The 25,311-nt window shown below is 42.0% G+C and overlaps 1 protein-coding gene across 5 annotated transcripts in view; it reads right to left on the reverse strand.

The window, feature by feature from the left end:
* The window catches only part of OPHN1 (oligophrenin 1), a 691,171-nt gene that overhangs the window by 459,362 nt on the left and 206,498 nt on the right, over positions 1-25,311 (reverse strand). For all 5 annotated transcript variants that reach the window (XM_080653524.1, XM_080653523.1, XM_080653526.1 and 2 more), the window contains exon 4: positions 12,479-12,540. In XM_080653524.1, the coding sequence (XP_080509650.1) occupies positions 12,479-12,540 (62 nt within the window). The remainder of the gene's footprint in view (positions 1-12,478; positions 12,541-25,311) is intronic.

Below are 25,311 nucleotides of genomic sequence, written 5' to 3' on the forward strand. Positions count from 1 at the left end.
CTTAGTAGGGGAGAAAAGGGTAGTGGTCTAGCCTTTGTTTAAACTTCTCTGGGTTGCAACCTTTACAACTCTTATACTTCTAAATTAACCTTAGAATTTTAAAATTTTAACCTAATACAGTAAAATCACAAATCAGGGAAGAGCAAATTAAAAGTTCTCTACTGTACAAACAAGAGAGAAATTCTACTAGCTAAGTGGGCTAATTCCCTCCATGATAGAGAGCAAACGTCTCTGGGGAAAAAAAGGAATCACAGCAGCTGCTTGAGACCTTGGCAGTCTGTCACAGTGTTCAGCCTTTAATAAATCAAACCTTTTAACCAGACAAGTCAACAGAAGTACAGAATAAATTACAGAATAAACCAAAGTAGCTTTTGCTTTTACGCAGATTCTCACACTAACATTTGTATACCGGACAGTCCGAGTTTTTGACTTACACCAGATATTTACTCAGAGTTTAAACAGTCCACCTGATTCCTGATTAATTTGCCTGAGGAAGCCGTATGACTTTCAGAGAGGTGATCAAGCTCCCCCTTCCACTCACTTGGAGTGGGCCTGACTGACTGGGGCCCCTACCTTACTGATTCTGTCGACAGGTCCAGAAGCGTCCATCCACTCTCTCCAGATGCTGGCCGGGTCCTGGGCTGAGGTCTGGGAGCACCCAGAGTCCCCCGGTTCAATTCTGCTAAATCAGCAGAGCGGTGCATCCCGAAGGCCTATCTGGCGCCCCAGGGCCCCAAACCCGGCCCACACACGGGAGGCCAAAAAGGCCAATGGCAGTTGATTTCCCGGAGTTTCAGGGAACCATTAATGTTGCGAAACCCAGAGAAAAACCAAGCAACGCTTAGAGAAATGGAGTCACACTTTATTATTATTACACACAAACCCATAGAAAAATGCCTCTCAAATTCTGGGCAAAGAAATATGGAGGAAACTTTCCTATTTATATTTCTTCTAGCTCTTTGTCTCCCAAATAAGGGTTTTTCCGGTCCCCTTTGCAAGTTCTTAAAGAGCCCTATGTGCTGGGGCTTTGAGACCTCAACCAAAGGCCTGGCCTGGTGCCAGCACTGATAACTTCATCCAGGGAAGGTTTATGGCCTCTCTGGAATGGGAGTAGTCTTATTTTCTTTATTATTTAAACAAGCACGCAATTACAGAAGCCAAAATAGCAGGGTTAAAATTTCAAACAGCAGGTTTTATAAAAGATGGATGCTTCACTATAGGCACTTTGGATATCCTGTTTTATATCCAGGTATTAGTCAAGGTTCAATTAAATGGACAAACTTTTATCCAATCAAAGAGCTCCACTAGCTGCCCTGGTATGAAAAATAAAGACACAGGTGACTCTCGATTAAAAACAAGAATTGGTCAACTAAAAGTACCAGGCTGTCACTCTTGCCCCACATGCTCTATACTTCTGTGGATTATGGATTATGTGCTATTAACTTTGTATTTCCACATGGAAACAAATTAAGTCTTGGTGTCAGATTCAGTGCAGGGAGTCATTTTTTGAACTTTGTAGAGGTTTGAAAACATGGCCAAAATATTCTGTGACGCTCCTCTCATTGTGAGGTTAGGTCTCTGTCCCCTACCTTGAATATGATGGATTTGTTACTGCATTGAACCAACAGAGTACAGAAGAAGTGATACTGTGAGACTTGCCACTGAAGCATCCATCTTATATAAAAACTGCTGTTTGAAATTTTAACCCTGCTATTTGGCTTCTGTAAATGCTTGCTTGCTTGCTTGCTTAAATAATAAGGAAAATAAGACTACTCCCACTTCAGAGAGGCCATTAAACCTTCCCCAGACGAAATTATCAGCGCTGGCACCAGGCCAACCCTTTGGTTGAGGTCTCAAGGCCCCAGCACATAGGGGCTCTTTAAGAACGTGCAAAAGGGGCCAGAAACACCCCATATTTGGGGGACAAAGCAGGTCCAAACATATAAATAGGGAAAATTCCTCCATGTTGGGGCCCAGAATTTGAGAGACATTTTCCTCTGGACCCGCGCGTAATAAATGTAACTCCATCTCTCTAAGTATTGTTTGGTTCTTCTCCGGTTTTCTGTAACATTAATGGTTCCCTGAGCTGGAAAACAACAGTGCTTGGCCTTTTGGCCTCGGGTGAATGGGTCAGGTTTGGGGCCCGGGGGAGCCGGATAGGCCGCCGGGAGGTGCTGCTCTGCTGATTTAGCAGAATTGAACCGGGGGACTCTGGGCCCTCCCGGACCTCAGCCCAGGACCCAGCCGGCATCTGAAGAGAGTGGACAGACACTTGTGGACCTGTCAACAGAATCAGTAAGGTAGGGGCCCCATCAGTCAGGCCCACTCCGAGTGAGTGGAAGGGGGAGCTTGATCACCTCCCCGGAAGTGAGGGACTTCCTCAGGCAAATTAATCAGGAATCAGGTGTTTATCTGCCCAGCTCCAGTCTGGGCTAGTCTACTGAGAGAGTGTGAGTAGGGATGTTTGTCTGACTTGGCATAATTATCTGCTCATTAACTGGTCTGTGTGAAGCAAAAGCTACTTTGTGCCTTCTGGCTGTACACATGAGAGTATTTGTTATCTCTTTCTATTGTTTAATTTGTTTAAAGATAGTGCGGACCTGCTGTGACGGAATGCAAAAGTCTTTAGCAGCTGCTGAGATTTCTTTTTCTCAGAGTCTTTTGCTCTCCATCAGAAGGAATCAGCCCACTTAGCTAATAAAAATTTCTATCTATGTTTGTATAAGTAAGGGTTTCAGTTTGATCTGATTTGTACATTTGCTATATTAAATTGAAATTTTTAAGTCCTAGGGTTAATTTAAAGGTATAAATTTGTGACATTTCAAAGAACAAAGAACTTTTATTTATGGCTTTCTTATCTCTTTTGGTGGTCGGAGACTTCCAGGGGCAGGGCTTACAGCTCCACAGGGTGGAGAGATTTACAGGCCCTGTCCCTGCCTGTGACATCATAGTCCAACGTGAGCCACCTGAGGCGGAACTAAGGCTGAAGTTATTATTAACTGTCTATGGATCCCGTTAACCCTGGTTGTGTATCTTGTGTGGTCTGTTGTCTTCGTGGTTCTGTGTTTTGTTTGACTTGCTGTTTTTAGTCATTTATTAGGATCCTCATAGAGGACATAACCTGGTCTTTCCCTTCCTCTCTCATCCCAATTCTAATAGTATCTGTAACTGGATTAAAGATCTTTTCTTTCAGGAGGCCATCCAGGCTTTCAGTTCGCAAGAAATCTCCCTACACACCCTTATCCTCATCCGTTATCTTTCCAGGCTGATTAAGAGTTATTTTTCTCCACAGGTCGGACCCCAGCCTCTGGGAGGGAGGATTACTACAGCGGTCATCTGTAGTTTTCTGCAAAACTCCCAATGTTTCTATTTCTCTCCTCTGTAGGAATTGTCTTTCTCTGACTCACAATCGGAAAGGAAGACAAGCAACTGGACTGGAGGATGGGACGGGGTGGGGAGGGGGTGGTCGGAGAAATCAAGAGTAGTAAAGGAGGAGGATTTAAGATCCTCTAGGGGCTTAGAGTAGAAATCTATGAGGGAAAACAATGGTTACAGAAAGAAAAAAAGTATTCTTAAATGTAAAAAGCCTAAATATACAGGATCTCAGACCATTTGCCTTGTTTCAGGACAGAGTAAATAGTTAATGCTGAAAGTGGGGGGGGGGGGGGGCTGTCGGCAGTTAATTATGAAGCAGGGAGAGATAGGTTTTTGTTGATTTTTACTGGCTGCAGACCGCTCTGCTGGCGTAGGGGTCTGGTCCAGGTGTCTTATCAAGAACTGTCTAGAACTTCACTAGATTCAAGGTCGAAAGTTTTCTACAAGGATAATTAATCTAGCTGCCTTGGTCTATTCTTTTTTAACCCTTTCAATACTAAATTAGACCAATACAATATACTTGAAATTACATAAGGAAGAATATAGCAGTTTTTACTAGATACCTGCTCTTAGTTTTATCACCGAAGGTCTAGTTATATGTTCTTGAAAAAGTACATTTTAAATGTGTTCATAAATATTAATCTAAAAATGCTAACTGTTCACTTTTAATAATCATTAAAGGATTGAGGTTTCTAAGAAAAAAACTAAACTCCCAGGAGCCAAGCGGAGGAAAAACAGAGCTGAAGTCCGCAGGCGTCCTGGTGATTTAAAACTGGTTGCTAGGCAGACTCAACCCCCGAGAGCCAGGTGAAAGAAGGGGCTGAGGGGGGCTGGATGCCCGAGCTGCTTACAGTGGCCCTGGAAGAAGCAGCAGCAGCAAGAAAAGCAGGGGACAGCAGACATTTACGTGACACTAGATCTGCCCCACTGCTGCCCAGTGAGTAATGAGTGTTTTACAACAAGCAATACAAGACTTAGGTCTTTGGCTTGCTGGCTGCAGCAGTTAAACCAGAAGCCAGTGACTGCTACTGGACTTCCGGCAGCCCCAGGAATAGAGCAGCAGGCCTGGGATCTGTAAAAGCAGCAGATAGAGCTAGTGAAAGCTCCCTGTTTGCAAATGTACTGAAAGGGTTCAGTACCTGTTGCTGCTGGAAGAGGAGGGGCTGAGATCCCTTTCCAGTGCACTCCCTTGAGAGAGGCCTGGTCGCTGCACTGCCACAAAGGGGACTGGTGGGAAGACAAGAGGTCTAATACCCAAGCCACTGCCACAAAAGCGCTTTGCAATATGCAAAGCTGTTTCTAACTGCAACTCTGGCTGTTTTGGACTGGCAGCTTAAAGTCAAAGGGCAAAGGAAAGGCACTCTCCCTGAACCGGGGAGTCTTCGGGACTTTGAGATTCTCTAAGAGAGGAGGAGTCTGACTGAGGGATGGCAGAGACCCTATTGGGTTGGAAGGACCTAAGGCCGCATGTTAAACATATAAATTACGGCTTTCTAGGCAGATGTCCAAGCCCAGTTATGTAGGGGTTAAGCTGCCTGTATACAGCAAAACAACTTTCTCCCATGTCAGAATAAATCTTAGGGAAATTAGACAGGCTGTGTTTGTGGCTAGAAGGAAGAACTGGCCACCATGCACAGCCCTGACAGTGCCCTGCAGAAAACTGTATAATAGACTTAGATAATACCTGCGTCTTCATGGACATGACTCCAGAGAGACAAGGACAATTTTGCTTTGTGTGGGAAGGTCAAGAATAGACTTTAGTCACCTCCCTAAGATATTTGTATAGCCCTACCATGTGTCATATATGGTAGCAGAAGATTTGGCTACCTAAGGTGGCCACAGTGCCAATATTGTACTTCATTGTGTTATTAATATTGCATTAACCTTACAGATTTGAATGCAGTTGCCAAAAGGGTGGGTACCCAAATGGGCAAGGAAAATACCAATCTGGTTTTGGTCTCTATTGTAAGACAGTTGGCAGCCTGTATACTGTCTTACAGGCCTGTGTGACCATGCCCATGTCAGGTGTGGCACAAACCTCAACTTTAGAAAACTGGGGAAGACCTGTGTAGAACAGAGGGAAGTGGTGAGTACCAGCACTTTGTTATAGGAATTACAGACCCCTGATGTCCTGTGACATGTGAGACCCTGTGAAGGAATAAAGCTCCCTTAGTCCTTTCTGAGAAGCCATGTCACCCCTCCCAGAGACCATCTGAAATTTTAAGGACAAGTCAAGTAGGGGGAACCCTACTACAGGGACAGCTGCAACTGTCTATTTGAATATAGACACGTTTTGAATTTCTTCTTGCCATTTAAAGACAGTTATATTACTCTGAAGAATCCATAGAAAAAACTGACAAGGAAAATCAGAAGATTGTACAGCAGGTCAGTATATTTTTCTCCTTATAAAATTCCTCTGAAATTTGGCAATGCTTAACAAATCATGGTAATGCATTTATTTGCATAAATTCAATAAGACCGGTTTCCAATAGTGGTTTTAATAACTGAAAACTTTGACTGGAGTGTCATGTTTTAAAGAGCCCTGTCTGAACTCTGAAGACTTGAAGCCAATAAGAGTGCCAAGGAAAAGCTTGGTATCCTGCTTGGGAGCCCTGAAAATGGCTGGTGCTGGAGCGTCAGGCCCATGCCCTACCATCACTGGTGGTTGGTCAGAGTAGAAGGGGAGCAATAAGGACGCCTCTGCATCCCTGCGGACCCCCATGCACTCTAGGCCGCGACGAGTAGGAGGGCTACTGAGATGGGCATTAAAACCTAGGGTGTGGGCCCAGGTGGAGTCGCTGCAGGTGAGGGATTCACCTAACTCAGCAGATACTGCAGGCAGGCCTGACGGCAGCTGGATGGCTTGGCTTCCTGACCCTATGGAGCACACTAAGATTCAATCATGAAATTCCAATAAAGGTAGTCAGTTACCATTCTTGGTGTGTTTATGCAAACAATCAGGCCAAATTGAATATAATAGATAAATTGGTCTTGATCTGGCTCTTTTAATAAACATAGAGGTAATTTTGAGGAGAAAAATTATATTTCAATAGAGGTTATTAAAACTGAAATGTTTTCTTTCCCTTCCACCAGACCATTTGTTACAGTTTGTCTCTGCCAGGTCACAAGCCCACCTCCTTCTGTGCCCAGGCATCATCGTCCCTCTGACAGACAGCAAGGATCTCTTGGCTCTGAGGGAAAAGTCCATCCCTCCTCAGCAAGAAGCACCTACAGAAGAAATTCTACGTTCATTTTCCCTAAAAGAAGTCAGAGCCAGGATCCTTGAGGTAATATATTAGGCAGTTAGACAGACATGAGCAGAGCAAGGACGATGGGCCAACTAGCACTACCAGATGTAACTAAGTCTTTACACCTCTATGTATGTGAGACAAGGGGCATAGGCAAAGAGGTACTCACCAAAGTCTCAGCCCCTAGAAAAGGCTGGTAGCCTATTTTTCCAAAATACTTGACCCCTTTGCATTTGGGTGACAAACTTGCCTCCAGGCGGTAGCAGCCACAGCTATGCTTATCGAAAAAGCAAATAAGTTAACCCTAGGGCAGGAACTAATCCTAACTGCCCCAGATGAGGTCGAGGCTTTACTCTGTAACACACTGGAGCGCTGGATGTCAAACACTTGAGTTACCCAGTTTCAGGCTCTCTGGTGGACAAAGGAAAAATCAGTAACAATTTATACTGATAGCAGATACGCATTTACAATTGCTCATGTACATAGTGCTATTTACAAGGTAAAGGGTCTCCACAGAAGCAAGAGGGAACCGGGCCACAGATGAAGCTGCCAGGGAGGCTGCCCTAAAACCAGTGGGGCCTCTACAGATTCTAGTGACTCTTCCAGATACTGACCTACCCAAATCTAGAAAAGCTGAAATCCATAACCAGTCTTTACTCAAGTTCTTACAGGCTTTACAGTCTACCCAGGAAGCAATCCAGAAGCACGTCTGAGATGCTCTGCCTGTACCAACTTCTGATCTGGTTCATCCCTTCCACCCTGGTGACTCTGTTTGGGTAAAGAAATTTGCCACCCAAGGACTGACTCCTACCTGGAAAGGACCACCCCCACGGCAGTCAAGGTCGACAGAATCCCAACGTGGCTTCATCACACCCAGCTTAAGACAGCCCAGGAAAAATAGAGAGTCCAGGACTTTTCAGACTCTCTAAAGATTACTCCTGGCCCTCATTCCAGGCCCTTATCTTATAAGCAGGCCCACTAACTTTATTAGGCAGAAAATTAAGATTATAGTCCTCAGGGGTAAATATAACTCCATCCCTGACAATGACTAAGAGTCAATGATTTGAGTCATGTACATAAAACCAGTGGGGAATGAAGCATCCATCTTATATAAAAACTGCTGTTTGAAATTTTAACCCTGCTATTTGGCTTTTGTAAATGCTTGCTTGCTTAAATAATAAGGAAAATAAGACTACTCCCACTTCAGAGAGGCCATTAAACCTTCCCCAGACGAAATTATCAGCGCTGGCACCAGGCCAACCCTTTGGTTGAGGTCTCAAGGCCCCAGCACATAGGGGCTCTTTAAGAACTTGCAAAAGAGGCCGGAAACACCCCAAATTTGGGAGACAAAGAAGGTACAAACATATAAATAGGGAAAATTCCTCCATGTTGGGGCCCAGAATTTGAGAGACATTTTCCTCTGGACCCACACGTAATAAATGTAACTCCATCTCTCTAAGTATTGCTTGGTTCTTCTCCGGTTTCCTGTAACACTACTTCTACAGAGAGTAGCATGTGTCAAGCTGCTAAATGAGTATTCATTCAGGTGAGCCCTGGCATATACAGGCATTCAGGTTTTTTTATGTTCCAAGGGGCATTTTGTTGCATAAGCAAGTGTCATATCAACCCATAAGGCTACTGCTTTTTATATGTTTGGCCTGTCTCAGTCTAGAAAGCAGTGCACGATTCACCAAAATTGGAGTCTATAGTTTTCCCTTAATCACATTGGCAATATTGCTGCCAGCCTCCTACAAAACAAATAGATACCCTGAACCTCTTCATCTCTTTGACACTAATTGGTTATTATGCTACTTTCTCCCAAAACACAGAGCTAGAGATGTATGAAAAGGTCACACTGAAGCTTGTTTCTGTTTTCTTTTACATTCTGTTTTATCCTTAAACAACTTAAAATTATAGCAACTACTTATTCTCTGTCAACTGTAATTAGAAAATAAATTAATTTAAAAAGAAGAAATCTAGCAACAACTCATAAATTCTGGCCCTTATTCCCCTTTCTGATCACTGCATCCATTTTGTGAGCTCTCTATGAGAAAAGTTCCTACCTGGTATTTCAGGGTAGAATCCCCAGAATAATAAGTGACATGCTAAATGTATTAGTGAGTATATCTAATCAGGTTTCTATTGAATGAAGCACATATTAACTCTAGATAGGGCATTTAGCAGGGTAGAGATGGTATTCAATCCAGTAGTGTAAAATTGCTTAGGAATCTTTGATGGTTAACCAATTACCAAAAGAATGCATGAAGGACAGATTGTTTTAAATATCATGGGCCACTTTAGGTTATTCTTGGCAGTCCTCAAAGACATACCTTGCACATTGACTATAAAGTGCCCTTCAGAGTTATAAATGCATTTAGGCAAACCTCCTATCTTTAACCATACGGGAAGTCTGTCATTCAGACTACTAAAGGCCACCTTCTAAGGTACTACAACCTCCCCTAGGGCAGTGGTTGGCAAACCGCGGCTCACGAGCCACATGCGGCTCGCCAGCCGCGGTTTGCCCCTCTGTTGACTGAGTTTGCCGACCACTGTCATATACTACCCTTTACCTCTTTGCACACAATATGCCACAATTGCCTAATCCTCACAGCTTCCAACTACACGGTAACATTTAGTCTAGTCCAGTGGTCGGCAAACTCATTAGTCAACAGAGTGGCAAACCATGGCTCACGAGCTGCATGTGGCTCACGAGCCACAGTTTGCCGACCACTGCCCTAGGGTATTGTTTAAGAAATCACAGCTGGGATGCTCCTTTTCATTTCTTCCCTCCATAGTTCTTTCCACAATTTAAACTCATTTCTGAGGGTGATTAGAATATTTGCAACTTTCACATGCTAGGACTTTGAACTTCCTATTTGTTCTTCTAAAGCTTCTTTTGGTCTCTTCTTATAGAAATGGTAAAAAAATGATTTTAAAAAGCTTATTAACATCTCCCACATTATCCATACTGGGGTATTGGAGTCCAAGAAATGGAAGAGGTGCAGTCAAGAAATGAATTTCTGGCATATTGTGAAAGGCCCTCATTGAGCCTAACCTTCACAGCATTCATGAAATTACTGGTAAATGGGAAATGGGGAGCCAACACTCAGTACATGACTGAAGAGTTGTGAAGACAAAAGGGTGCAACATAATTAAAGGCAGAAGAAAATGAGTCACTCTTTTGGCAAACAGCCAGCAAGAGGGGTGAGAAAAACAACATCTCAAAAGATGAATCCTACTTCAATATTTGAAAGCTTTGTAATTGGGTAAATAAAAGAGATCAAGGGCCAAAGAGAGCACAGCTGAGCTTTCTAATGGTATCTGAATAAAATGGGCGTGAATGGCTTTGAGATCAACATTGGCAGCAGTCCATAAACTCTTCAGGCAGGAAAAAAACATTCAGTAGAGTGTGGATTAGTTAGTAAGTAGATACCAGATTCCAAGAAAACTACCCATATTGGCCTTTCAGTATCCTTAGAAGCAAATATCTTGAACTAAGAAATTTCCCAAGTGAAATTTCCATAAGCAAAATCATGGGAACAACAAAAGGTAACTAAACACAACACACATAATCAGTGTTTTTTGATATTAATAAAACACTTTCATATTCATTATATTTGGAGTATTTAAAACAACTTTGGGAGTTGAAGATTATTTTCATCATTTTACATATAGAGAAGGAGAGACTCAGAGAAATATGTGATAAATCTAAAGTTAACAAGTAAATTAATAAAACAGCCATTATTAGACCCTAATAGTCTCTAATTCTCTTACCTCCAAGCCCTGCCTTCAATGATACATCTCTAGAAGCCTAGATGAAATGACAGCAGTATTCTGAGAAGCCAGTACCACAATGTTGAAAAGGAAGAGTGATTACAGATGAAAGAACTCTTGATATCTGAATAAATGGGCTTAACAGAAATGGTCTGCCAATAGGAAGACATCCTATGAGGGAAAGAGAAGGCAGAATTCTTTGTTGTCCTCCACAAAGTTCCAACAACCAAAGGAAGAAATGAGCAAAAGACCTGAACAAACACACCTTACCAAAGATGATCTACATATATCAAATAAATATATGAAAAGATGCTCTACATCATACATCATCAGGAAAATGCAAACTACAGTAGCAATGAGATCTCACTATACACCTATTAAACACATTGCGGACCAGTAGTTTTATTGCTAGCTTTACCCAGTGCCCAGATAAGTTTCTATTGAACGAGTACAAAACAACGTTTTACATAAATGTTAATGGAACGCTTTAAAATTAAATACCCATTGCATTTTGAAGTTATTTATTACATGTTCTTACAAGCTTACTAGTATAGCTTTTTAAAGAATTCTCGTGATTGGCCACAAGCCTTCAACAGAAAACCCGAGAATTCTTGTGATCCGTCCGCAATGTGTTCAAAGGGTAAAATTCAAAATACCTGATAGCATCAAATCTGGCAAGGATGTGGAGCAACAAGAACCCTCATTCATTACTGGTGGATATGCAAATGCTACAGTCACTTTGAAAGTTTGGCAGTTTCTTACAAAACTAGCCTTGCTATTGTCATACAATCCGGCAAATTCACCCTTTGAATTTATCCAAAAGAGTTGAAAATGTATATCACAAAAATCTGCACACATGTTTATAGCACCTTTATTTGTAAATGCCAAAATTCGAAGCAATCAAGATGTCCTTCAATAGGTGAAAATATAAAGAAAATGTAGTACTTCCCTGTAATGAAATATATATCAGTGATAAAAGGAAATGAGGTATCAAGCCATGAAAATATGAAAAGACATGAACAATCTTTAAATGCATATTGCTAAGTGAAAGAAGCATATCTCAAAAGGCTACATACTGTATGACTCCAATGATATGATATTCTAGGAAAGATAAAACACAGTAAAAGGAAAGATCAGTGTTTGCCAATGGTTCTTATATAAGGGAAGGAGAAAGTATGACTAAGTTAAGAACATGGGCATTTTAGGTCTGTAAAAACATTCTGTATGATGACACTTTATTGGCGAATTCATGTCGTTACCGATTTGTCAAAACCCATAGAATTTTCAACACAAAGAGTAAACTTAATGTAAACTATGGACTTTAGTTAATAATATTATGCCAATATTGGCTCATGAATTAAAACAACTGTACAATACTTGCAAGATGTTAAAAATAGGGGAAACTGTGTGTGGTAAGGGGTAGGGGGCGAAAGGAAGCATATGAAATCTCTCAGTACTTTCCACTCAATTTTCCTGTAAAACTAAAATTGCTCTAACTATTAAAGTCATTTTAATTAAACTTTAAATGTAAGAAATAAGTTTTCATAATAGATTTGAATTAATCAATCATCTATAATAATAATCTATAATAATAAAAGTATAATATGCTAATTAGACCGGGCAGCCAAATGACCTTCCAGACGACCTTCCAGAGGAAGCTGGGCTGTGAGGGCCGAGCCCCTTGCATGAATTTCGTGTATCAGGCCTCTAGTATATAAATAAAGCCCATATTATTTCTGGAAGCAGAGACAGAAATAAATGGATAATTTGCTTAAGAACAAAAAGACCACAATTTTGGTGAACATATTCAATAGTCCAGTTTAGTGTCCTCTAAAATCCTTTCTCACTGAAACGAAGAGGAATAGGATTTCCACACTAATTTCTTTTTAGCTGAGATGCTAAACTCTCAGGGTGAGAGCTTAAGCTAGAATAACCATATCTATTTTCTAACTGTCTTTACAGTACCAGGAAGCCATGAGACAAAAACCAAAACAACAGAGCATCCATCTAACCAAAGAAGACAGGAAAAATCCCCAATATAAGCAATGATCTAGGTGCCAGGCCCAGTGGCAGTGACCTACCATCATCATCCTTTCATTTTCAACTTCATTGAGTAATTCAGCAAATTCCTTGAAGGATTCAGCTGGAAGGATAAAAAATAAATAAATAAAATTAATCATGGTATTTGATGGGCAAATGGACAGAGATCTGTGCAACAGGAGGTAGGAACCTGTGCCCCACACCCACAACACCACTAAAAGAATGTATCAAATATAAGGTCAATAGCAGAATGTGTTCAGTGCTGTCCAGTGTTTGTTTTATCTTTTCCTTTTCTTATTTTGCCAATCCCCCTACCCGAAAGATTTTTTTTTTTCAGTTTCATTGATATAATTGACATGCAACACTATACAAGTTTAGGGTGTATGGCATAATGATTTGATATACATATATTGTGAAATGATTACCATAATAAGTTGTTAGCATCCATCACCTTATATACTTTAAAAAACTTTGTTTTTCCTTGTTATGAGAACTTTTAGGAACTACTCGCTTTATAACTTTAAACTATACTGAAAGGAGTTTTTAGGGGTAAAATAGGAGTTTTTAGGGGTGAAATAGGCAGGTGTAGGAAATTTGAGGAATTAAGGGGTCCATGGAAAAAGCACAGGGCTACAGAGCTGCAAATGGTACATTTCCATAGACTATGGGAGCTGGAAACAGCAGAAGGCACATTTCCATAGAATAAGGGGATTAGGAGCTGCAGAAAGGTATACATTTACAGAATAAAGGGAAGGATGCCTCTCATTAAAAAAGAGAAGAAGAAAGCCCAGAGGGAATAGGGAAACAATAAGAAAGGAGGGGAGGAGAGCCTCCCATGTCCCATGTTAGGTTGACCTATGAGCTCTGGAGTTGCTATACTGACAAAATCAGAAGGGAATAGTAACCAATCAGAGAGGATATCAAGGCACAAAGATCTGCAGCCTTTATAAACCTTAGGAAAAAAGGACAGTGGAACTCTTTCCCTCTTCCCATGTGGGAGTCTATGCTTGTTTCTCAATAAATTTCCACCTTTGCTGTACCACCTTTCCTCCTTGGTTTCATTCTTTGATTCCACCAGACAAGAGCCCAGGAACCCTCCTGCTGAAGGGAACACCGCGCATTTCCAGTCCAAGTTTCCAATTTCAACACTATACAGCATTCTTAACTACATTTATCATGTTGTACATAACATCAACAGTACTTCATTATGACTGAATGTTTATAACTTTGAACCACTTTCACCCAATTTCATAGCTCACCACCAACTCTGGCAATCACGAATTCAACTTTTTTTTTTTTTCTTGAGTTTTGTTTGTTTAGATTCCATATATCAGTGATATCATACAGTGTTTGTCTTTCTCTATCTAATTTATTTCACTTAGTATAACTCCCACAAGGTCCATCTATGTTGTTGCAAATGCCGTGTTTCCCCGAAAATAAGACATCCTCCGAAAATAAGACCTACTTACAGGTTTCCTTCTGGGTGAAATATAAGGCATCCCCCGAAAATAAGGCCCCAGGCTCTGTCTCAGAATGAAAATTAATTTACCATAAACTGGTCGCTAGGGCCGCCCCGACTGGCGTCTAGCAACCAGTGACGTTACGCAGAGTCCTGACATCACTGCTGTGTGGAGGCGGAGCGGAGGTCGGAGTGAGCGCTGAGCGCGGAGCGGGAGAAAGGAGGAGACTTTCGCAGATGCGTGTAGAAGAACAGGAGGATTAGAGCGGACGGGACGCGGCGAAGGTGGTGAGTGCTGGTCTGTCTCTGGTGACACTACCTGATGCTCGCGGCCGCCTTCATGATGACTGAAGGTTCTCAGTCAGTGGCAGACCCTGCTCCAGCCCAGATCCAGGCCCCAGCAAGCCCAGTGACAGTCCCCAGGCAGGCCCCAGGGGGTAAATGTCTGATAAAGGGGTAGGGGGGATGTCTGGTGAAGGTGTTCAGTGGCACAGGGGTGGGGGGAGGAGGATCACTTAAAATGACACAGGAGGATCAGAGGGGGCAATCAAAATGACACAGGAGGATCAAAAGGGGTTACTAAAATGGTAATCCCCCCTCTGATTCTCCTGTGCCATTTTGATTCCCCCCTCTCATCCTCCCTGTGTCATTTTGAGTGATCCCCCTCCCCCCACCTTGATACCCCAATTCCTTTTTTTTTACCCCTAGAAATGAGCGCAAAAAGAAAAAGCTACTCCGTGGAGTACAAGAAAGAAATCGTGGAAGACTCTTGGGGCCAAAATCTTACTGCTTTCTGCAAAGAGAAGATGTTGAGTATCCGATTGGTCCGAAAATGGCGAGCAGAGTATGGTAACCTCATTGAACAAGTGGACAAGGGAAATGCTAAAAAGCGCAAGTGTGGATCAGGTCAGCAAGCATTATTTTCCAAGCTGGAAGACCTGATCTGTGAATGGGTTGTTGACAGGAGAGCAAAGGCTTTGGTTGTGAATAGGGCTCAGATTCAAGAATTTGCCCTTGCAATGGCACCACAGTTTGACATAGCCCCCGAAGACTTCAAAGCATCACAACACTGGCTGGATAATTTCCTTCAGCGAAGTGAACTGTCTTTAAGAAGATCTACAACATTGTTTAGGTTGGAAGATACTCAAGTTATTAAGCGAGCACTTGCATTCAAGTCCTTTATTGATGATGCTGACTTCTCTAAATACAATCTTTCCAACATGATTGCTATGGATGAAACTGCAGTGTTTATGGGCCAATCATCTCAAACAACAATTGAACAGCAGGGTGCCTCCTTAGCGTACATTCCCTCCACTGCTTACGAAAGTGCACGTGTTTCCTGTATTTTGGCAATTCGTCTGGATGGCACTAAAATCCCACCTTTAATCATTTCTAAGGGCAAGAAGGAAAAGATTGAACATGTTTTGGGCGTTTTTATTCTTGAAACTGAAAAAGCCTGGGCCACACAAGCAGTTATAAGGAAGTGGGTCGATTTAATGCTGCCGCTTGTTATGCGAGGGAGCCAAAGAGGTCTGCTAGTCTGGGATGCAGCCATCACTCATCGCGCTAAAGACATGAAGACATTTCTTCACGAAAGAAAAATAGATCAGATAATGATTCCCGCAGGAATGACGGCCTATCTCCAGACTCTTGATATTGCAATAAAAAAGCCATTCAAAGACAATTTGCACATGGAAATTAATGACTACATTGAAAATAGAATGGAGAGAAATCAGCGTGGAAACTTTGTGAAACCTAAACTGCAAGAAGTTGTGACTTGGGTGAAGAATTCATGGGAGAAAATCACTGACAGTTGCATTGCAAATGCACTGCGAGCAGGCTACCTTGACAAGAAGTACTCATTTAAAGACAGTGCTATTGCTAAACATGAGAGATTTGGTCCACTGATTCTGAAAGAAATGGAGTCACAAGAAATTCACCAGGAAATTCAGGAATTGGATTGTTATGATGATGTTCCAGAAGATGATGACATGATTGTCATTGAATAAATGAGTAAATTCTTGATACTGTAGATTCACAGTTTGTCTGGTTTGTGTTGACAACTACCGTACTACCGTACCGTATACAGGTAATAAACTTCCTTTATTTTCATTTAACAATAAATGTGTACCGTATTTTTCTTCATGGAAAAATGAGACATCCCCTGAAAATAAGACCTAGCATGTCTTTGGGGGCAAAAATTAATATAAGACACTGTCTTATTTTCGGGGCAACACGGTAGCAGGATTTCCTTCATTTCTGTAGCTGAATAGTATTCTATTGTGTGTGTGTCACATTTTAAATATACTGTATATCATATTTTCCTTTTTCATTCATCAATAGACACTTAGATTGTTTCCATGTCTTGCATATTACATATAATATTGCCATAAGTATAGGTGTGCAGATATCTCTTCAGCATGATAATTTCATTTTCTTTAGATATATAGCCAAAATTTGACTTGCTAGATAATAAGGTAGTTCTATTTTATCATTTCTTGAGGAGCTTCCATATTGTTTTTTTATAGTGGCTACACCAATTTACATTCCCACCAACAATGCACAAGTGATCCCTTTCCTCCACATCCTTACAAGCAATTATATCTTGTCTTTTTATAATAACAACTAGGGGCCCAGTGTATGAAATTCGTGCACGGGGGGAGGGAAGGTCCCTCAGCCCGACCTGCACCCTCTCCAATCTGGGAGCCCTCAGGGGATGTTCTACTGACGGCTTAGGGCTGCTCCTCATGGTTCTCTGCTCTCTGCGGACCTGCCTGCTTGACGCCACCGCAGGCCCTGGTGTCTGCTCTCTGTGGGGGGCTGCTTGCCCTTAGCCACCAGGGCCAGGGGCAAGCAGGGCCCTGCTGTCTGCTCTCTGTGGGGGCACTACAGGGGACTGCTTGGCCCTCGCTGCCACAGCCAGGGGCAAGCAGGGCCCTGCTATCTGCTCACTCACTGCGGGGGACCTTCCTGCCCCACCCCCAGCCGCTTGCGTGCACACCAGCTTGGAGCGCCTGGGTCCCCGAGATGTTCCCGCCCTGCCCCCAGCTGATCCACGTCTGCGCATGTAGGCGCAGAGTGGCCGAGGGGGGGGGTCGTTCCGGGACCCCCCCCCCCCACTCCGGGCCTACACACAGGCCTGCAGGCTCAGAGTAGACTGGCTCCCAAGGACGCTTGTCCCTGGGATACAGGTCTCTTGGCGCCGGCTTGTGCATAAGCGGCCATGGGGCAGGAACATCTGCCGCGTTGCCATGGCAATGCGGCGGATGTTCCCACCCTGCCCCCAGCTGCTCCGTGCCTGCGCATGTAGACCTGGAGCAGCCGGGGGTTGTTCCAGGACACCGGCTGCTCCGGGACTATATTTGGGCCTACCGGCTCACAGCGCCCTGGCTCCCGAGTACACCTGTCCCTGGGACACAGGCCGCTTTGTGCCGGTACGTGTGCAAGCGGCTGCCTCGCCCCAAGCCGCTCTGCACCGGTGCATTCAAATTAACCCACCATCTTTGTTGGGTTAATTTGCATACTCACTCCTGATTGGCTGGTGGGTGATGCGGAGGTATGGTCAATTTGCATATTTCTCTTTTATTAGTATAGACTCTAACAGGCAAGAGGTGCTATCTCATCATGATTTTTACTTGCATTTCCCTAATGACTAGTGATGCTAAGTACCTTTACATGTACCTGTTGACTACTTCAATATCTCTTTAGGAAAATATCTATTCAGGACCTTTGCGCATTCTTTAAATTAGATTATTTGGGGTTTTTGCTATTGAGTTGTATGAGTTCTTTATATTTTTTTATATTAACTCCTCATCAGATAGATGAATTGCAAATATTTTCTCAATTCCACAGGTTGGCATTTCATTCTGTTGATTATTTATTTGATGTAATCCAACTTGTGTAGTTTTTATTTTATTTTATTGCTTGTGTTTAAGGTGTCATATCAAAAAACATGATAGCTAAGACTCATCCCAAAAAGCTTTTCCCCTGTTTTCTTCTCAGAGTTTTGTGGTTTCAGGTCTTAATATTCACGTCTTTAATCTATTAAGAGTTAATTTTTGTGAGTTATGTGTCATTAGGGAATGGTTTCATTCTTTTACATGAGAATATCCACTTTTCCCAGCACCATTTAGTGAAAAGATTGTCATTTCTCCATTTAGTATTCTTGGCTCCCTTGTCAAATATTAGTTGACTATATATTTCTGAGCTCTCAATTGTGTCCCATTGCTCTCTGTGTCTACTATTAAACCTAAATCCACCCCTGCATTATAGCTTTGTTTCTCAGATTTCTGAAAAGCTTTTGTGGGATTGTAGGTGAAAAGGCATGTGGCATGTAAGAAATAACATTAGATGGGGTAATAAACGACAAAGGTTCTAGTTTAAGAAAGAAATAGAAGGAACATAAACTTAGGATAAACTTGGATTTCCAATCTCAGTCTACCATCCTCTTGATGTGCAATTTTTAATTAAGTGACTTGACCCCTTTGAGATTCAGTTGCCTGCCTTGTCAAATAGGCATGATGAAATACTTCAGAGTGTTGTTTTAAGGACTAAATTAGTAGGCAAATGTACAATGCCAACTCAGAATCAATAATAAACATTAGCTTTTCCCCATCCTAATGTCCTACTCTCCTAGTGCCAGTTCTGTCACATACAGGTGAGGTGACTGGGCAAGTCACTTCTCCCTGGACTTCATTTTCCTAATATACTAAATAAATAAACTAATAAACAAAAGCCAAATTAAGCTAGATAGTCTTGACCATCCCTTTCAATTCTAATAACTTCTATTTTAAAGTTCCCAACTTCTCACCAGAAACAGGAAGTATATTCTTAAATGATATCTGAAATACAACAAATATTATAAGTACAGAGAAACAAATGAATCCATGTTAATATTTTTAGATTAAAAAATAAATTTCCCTTCCTAAGAGAACTGCACAACTAATCCAGCATTCTAAGTACAAATGAAATTAAGTTCAGGGTCAATACAGAACACAAAAAAATGGCATTTTTTACTTTTGAGGATTAAGTTACTGCACATATCCAGGGGAGTAACCTTTGCAAAAGCCACAAATTAAAAGTCAATCTCAGTACAAAGAAGAAAAATACCCTAATCAGAAAGTGTAAATAGGAAAAAATGAAAATGTTCACTGACCTGCTGTTCTTAAATATTTTACTTAAAAGAGTCCAAGAGATTGTTTGTTATTCTGGCATTTTTCCGTGCAAGCTCAGTTCATTTCTTATCTTCTTTGTAAATATCTCTATTCAATTATGTTGCCCATTTTATAATTGGGTTATTTGTGTTTATTAATGAGTTGTAAAAGTTCTTATATATTCTGGACAAAAGTCCCTTAACAGATAGATGATTTTAAAAATTTCCTCTCATAATGTGGGCTGTCTTTTCACTGTCATTTGAGGAAGAAAGGATTAAAATTTTGTCGAAATCCAATTTATCTACCTTTTCTTTTGTCACTTGTACATTTAAGTCTCATCTGTTTTGACTTAATTTTTGTGAGTAGTGGTTGATTGTGTTATACCTTTATTTTTTCTTCTAAGAGATTTGTACTTTTAACACCTACTTTAGTTTCTTAATCCATTTTGAGTTAATTTTTGTATATGCTGTGTGGAAACAGGTCTAACATCATTCTTTCACATGCATCTATCCAGTTATTCCAGTATTATTTTTTATTAAATTTATTAAGGTGATATTGGCTAATAAAATTATATACCTTTCAAATGTACAACTCAATAATACTTCATCTGTACATTGCATTATGTGTTTACTACCCAAAGTCAAATCTGCTTCAATTACCATATATTTGACCCCCTCCTAATCCCACATCCCCCTCTCTCTGGTTACCACCACACTGTTGTCTGTGGCTATGAGGTTTTGTTTGTCTTGTTTGGTAATTTGTTGCTTTCAGTTTTATATCCCACATATGAATGAAAAGTCTGGTTCTTGACTTTTTCTATCTGATTCTTTTACTTGCTAGCATGATATTCTCAAGATCCATCCATGTTGTCAAAAATGGCAGTATTCTTCTTTTCTTATGGCTGAAAAGTATCCCAATGTATATATGAACCAAATAAGACATCAGCCTCCCAGCATTATTTATTGAAAAGAGTATTCTTTCCACATTGAATTGTCTTGGCACACTTGTCAAAAACCAATTAACCATAAGTAAGGAATTATGTTGGTCTCTTAATTAAATTCTATCAAATTCTATATCTGTCCTAGGACAGTACCATACAATCATGAAAACAATATCCTTGCAATGAGTTTTGAAATGGTAAAGTGTAAGCCATCCAACATTGTATTTTTTTTCAAGATTGCTTGTCTATTCTAGCTAGAGCCCTTGGATTTCTATAAGAATATTAGTATTACATTGTCAATTTCTGAGAGATAAGATTTTTATAGTTATCACATTGAATATGTAAACCAATACAAGGATCATGGCCAACTTAACAATATTAAGTCACCCTTTTAAAAAAATGTTTACTTTTTTATGTTAAATATTGAGAGCATTACAGATAGTCCCCTTTCTCCCCCACTGACCCCCTCCACCCAGTTCCCACCCTGGGACAGGCCTTCACCATCATATTGTCTATATCCATAGGTAATGCATAAATGCATATAAGATCTTTGGTAAATCTCTTCCCACCCCCACTCACCCCTTCCCTCTGAGATTCACCAGTCTGTCCATGTTGCCATACATCTGGTTCTATGTTATTCATCAGATTATTTTGTTCATTAGATTTCTTGTTAATTTATTTTGACTTTTAGATTCAATTGCTGTGATATGTATTTATTGTCATTTTATTGTTCATATTCCTTCTTTTTCTTCTTCTTCTTCATCTTCTTCCTTTTCTTAAAAAATACTCTACAACATTTCATGTAATACTGGTTTAATGGTGATGAACTCTTTTGCTTTTTCTTATCTATGAAACACTTTATCTGACCTTCAATTCTAAATGAGAGCTTTGTTGGGTAGAGCAATCTTGGTTATAGGTCCTTGCATCACTTTGAATATTTCTTGCCACTCACTTCGGACTTGCAAAATTTCTGTAGAGAAGTCAGCTAAGAGTTGTATGGGTGCTCCCTTGTTGGTAATGAACTGCTTTTTTCTTGCTACTTTTAAGATTTTCTCTTTGTCTTTAACCTTTGGCATTTTAATGTGTTTTGGTGTGGGCCTCTTTGGGTTGCTATTGTTTGGGACTCCTGAGCATCCTGGACTAATATGTCTATTTCTTTCACCAGGTAGGGGAAGTTTTCTGTTAGTATTTCTTCAGATAGATTTCCAATAGCTATCTCTCTCTTTTCTCCCACTGGCACTCCCATAATGTCAATGTTGATACACTTCAAGTTGTCACAGAGTCTCCTTACACTATCTTTATATCCTATATAATAAGAGAGTAATATGCAAATTAACCATCACTCCGCTGCACCCACAAAGCCACGCCCACCAGCCACACCCACCAGCCAATCAGGAGCAAATATGCAAATAAACCCAACCAAGATGGCTACGGCCACAGAGAGCAGGAGGGAGGCTTGGGTTTCCCCGGCAATGGAGGAAGGCAAGCTTTCCGCCTACCCTTGCCAGCCTAGGCCTCCACTCAAGGCTACAAAGTTTCAATGATAGAAGATACATAAACCCAAACAGAAATGGCGACAGCCACAGAGCTGGAAAGAGCAGGAGGCTAGGGTTGTCCCAGGTGACGGAGGAAGCCAAGCTTTCCGCACACCCTGGCTGGCCCAGGCCTCTGCTTAAGGCTACAAAGTTTCAATTATAGAAGATAAATAAATCCCAACAGAAATGGCTGCAGCCACGGAGCAAGCAGAAGGCTTGGCTCCGCTCCAGGCTACAAAGTTTCAATTGTAGAAGATAAATAAACCCCAGATACCAGGGCCTCCACTTGGGTTGCCAGGGGGCGGGTCCGGCCTGCAAACCACCACAAGCCCCTCGCGCAGGCCGCCCCACGCCCCAAGGGAACCCTCACCCTGATCCAGGACACCCTTCAGGGCAAACCAGCTGGCCCCCAACCGTGCACCAGGCCTCTATCCTATCTAATAAAAGAGTAATATGCAGATTGACCATCACTCCAACACACAAGATGGCTGCCCCCATGTGGTCAAAGATCCTACCCCCATGTGGACACAAGATGGCCAGCAAGGGAAGGCAGTTGAGAGGGACCAGGCCTGCAAGGGAGGGCAGTAGTGGGCAATCAGGCCAGCAGGGGAGGGCAGTTTGGAGGGACCAGGCCTGCAAGGGAGGGCAGTTGGGGGCGATCAAGCCTTCAGGGAGGGCAGTTAGGGGTTACCAAGCCGGCAGAGGAGGGAAGTTGGGGGCAACCATGCCTGCAGGGAAAGTCAGTTGGGAGGGACCCAGGCCTGCAGGGGAGAGCAGTTGGGGGGGGACCAGGCCTGCAGGAGAGGGCAGTTAGGGGAAAACAGGCTGGTAGGGGAACAGTTAGTCATCAAGCAGGCTGGCAGGGGAGTGGTTGGGGGTGATCAGGCTGGCAGGCAGAAGCGGTTATGGGCAATCAGGAAGGCAGGCAGGAGAGCAGTTGGGAGCCAGCAGTCCTGGATTGTGAGAGGGATGTCCGACTGCCCAGTGGGATCAGGCCTAAACGGGCAGTCGGACATCCCTCGAGGGGTCCCATATTGGAGATGGTGCAGGCTGGGCTGAGGGACACCCCCCTCCCCCATGCACGAATTTCGTGCACAGGGCCTCTAGTTTTTTTATATCCTTTTTTACTTTTTGCTCTTCTGCTTGGGTGTTTTATGCTTCCTCATATTCCAAATCATTGATTTGATCCTCAGAATCCTCTACTCTACTATTGAATCCTATAAATTATTCTTTATTTCAGTTAGTGTATGCTTAATTTGTGGCTGGTCCTTTTTCATGTCTTTGAATTTCTCACCAAGATGCTTGAAAGGCTCACAAAGTCCCTTGATGCTGCCATAGATACCTTGAAGTTCTCATTAAGATCCTTTACCAACATAATAACCATTGGTTTGAACTCTGTATCCAATAGCATGCTTGATTTCATTTCATTTAGAGATTTCTTCTGATCTTTCATTTGTGACACGTTTCTTTGCCTTTTCATTTTGACCACTTCCCTGTGTTTGTTTCTATATATTAGGTAGAGCTGCTATGTCTCCTGAAATTGATAGAGCGGCCTTGTATAGTAAGTGTCCTGTAGGGTCCAATGGCTCAGCCTCTCCAGTCACCTGAACTGGGCACTCTAGGTGTGCCCCTATATGGGCTGTGTGCACAGTCTTGTTATAGTTGAGCCTTGATTATTGTTGGTGTCACTGGAAGGAGTTGACGTCCAAGAAAACTGGCCCTATGGACTAGCTGCAACTACAGTGGAAGAGCTACTGTAGAGGAGAAACCACTATGGAGCAAAACTTGCTTCAATGCGGCTGTCATACTCTCTGAGTCTGCCCCTGAAGTGTGTAGTTTGTGGATGTGTAGAGCTGTGATATGGTATGGTGTGAAGCTATCCATAGATGCACTGGCTCTGAGGCCCCCTGGGAGGGGCAATGTCAGCCATTGCCTGGGGCCCCACCCTGCATGAACTACAGAGCTATATGCAGATGGCTGGTACCTATATTAGGCTTGGAAGTGCCTAGGTGAGGCCAAACTGTGAAGCAAGGCAGGCTGGTGGTATTACAGGATCTTGGGCCTCTTATTGATAGAAATGGGGTATGCTGATGCCAACTGCTACTTGTTTGAGAGATTTTAGGAAAGTCTGAAGCCTGAGCCAGGACAGGGCATTCATATGAAAAAGCCATTGCAAAAGATTTGGGTGGGGCTGCAAATTCAATGGTGCAGGTTTTCAAGAAATCACTAGGAAGAAGTTAACAGAGTGAGTCATGTTGATGGAAACTCAGATATGGTTGCCAGTCAGCTAAGTAGTGGGGGAAGATCCAGCATAGGAAAAATGAGCCCTGCAAGCCATCCCCAAGTTCCTGTCCTGATGCCAGAAAATCCAGATCTTCCCTGTATGCCCCTGGTTTCCCCATTGCCACTGCCCAGAGCTGGAGATCAGAGGAAGCAGGAATGTATAAGTTCGTGCACCAGGCCTTTAAGAGGAACTGGCTAGTGCTCCAGCAGCCTTTGAATCACTCAGCCACAGTCCCCTGTGTTCGTCCAGATATCATTGCTGACATGTACACATAAGGAACTGTTTGACATTGAAACAGGGACTCAGAACTGTTGGACATTGAAATTGGGACTCAAACATTTTTTTTGTTATTATATGTTTATTTCTAGTCCACAGAGGCAAGATTTTTTAAAGGAAAGAAAAGGGGAAAAAAATAGATACAGAGGCAAAGAAGCATTGAACAGACTGTCAAACTACAGAGGGAAGGCATAGGAGGTTGGGGTGGGGGGGCTGTAAGAGATCAACTGAAGGACTTGTACGCATGCATATAAGCATAACCAATGGATAAAAGACACTGGCGGGGGCAAGTAAAGGCATGTACTGGAAGGAAGGGGAGGCTGGGGGGAGGTCAATGGGGAAAAAAAAGGAGACATATGTACTACTATTTGTAATACTTCAAACAATTAAAAAAATAAGTAAAAATAAAAAATAAAATAAAAATAAAAAATAAAAAAGCTAAAAAAAAATAATAAAAAAATAAAATTATGGGCACTTCTCTTTCCGGCAGTGGAACCCTGGGCTGGGTGTCTAGTGTGGAGCTGGGACACCTTGCTCCTCACAGGAAGCCTCTGCATGGAAGATATCCCTCAGAATTAAAAAATAAATACCTAAGGAGAAAATAAACAAATGGGACAATATCAAAATAAAAAGCTTCTGCATAGCAATATAAATCATCAACAACACGAAAAGGGAACCCACTGTATGGGCGAACAAATTTGGCAATTATATATCTGATAAAGGGTTTATATCCAAAATATATAACGAACTCACACAACTTAACAACACAAAAACAAACAATGCAATTAAAAATTGGGCAAAGGATTTCACAAAATCCAACAACCTTTCTTGATCAAAACTCTCAGTAAGGTGGTAATAGAAGGATAATACCTCAACATAATAAAAGCCATATATGACAAACCCACAGCCAACATCATACTCAATGGGCAAAAAATAAAAATATTTACCCTAAGAACAGGAACAAGACAGGGTTGCCCACTCTCACCACTCCAGTTCGACATAGTACTGGAAATACTAGCCATTGCAATCAGACAAGAAGAAGAAATAAAAGGCATCCAAATTAACCTAACCGGTTTGGCTCAGTGGATAGAGCATTGGCCTGCGGACTCAAGGGTCCCAGGTTCGATTCCAGTCAGGGGCATGTACCTTGGTTATGGGCACATCCCCAGTGGGGAGTGTGCAGGAGGCAGCTGATTGATGTTTCTCTCTCATCGATGTTTCTAACTC

This window comes from Plecotus auritus (assembly GCF_963455305.1).
Source record: "Plecotus auritus genome assembly, chromosome: X".
NCBI lineage: Eukaryota > Metazoa > Chordata > Mammalia > Chiroptera > Vespertilionidae > Plecotus > Plecotus auritus.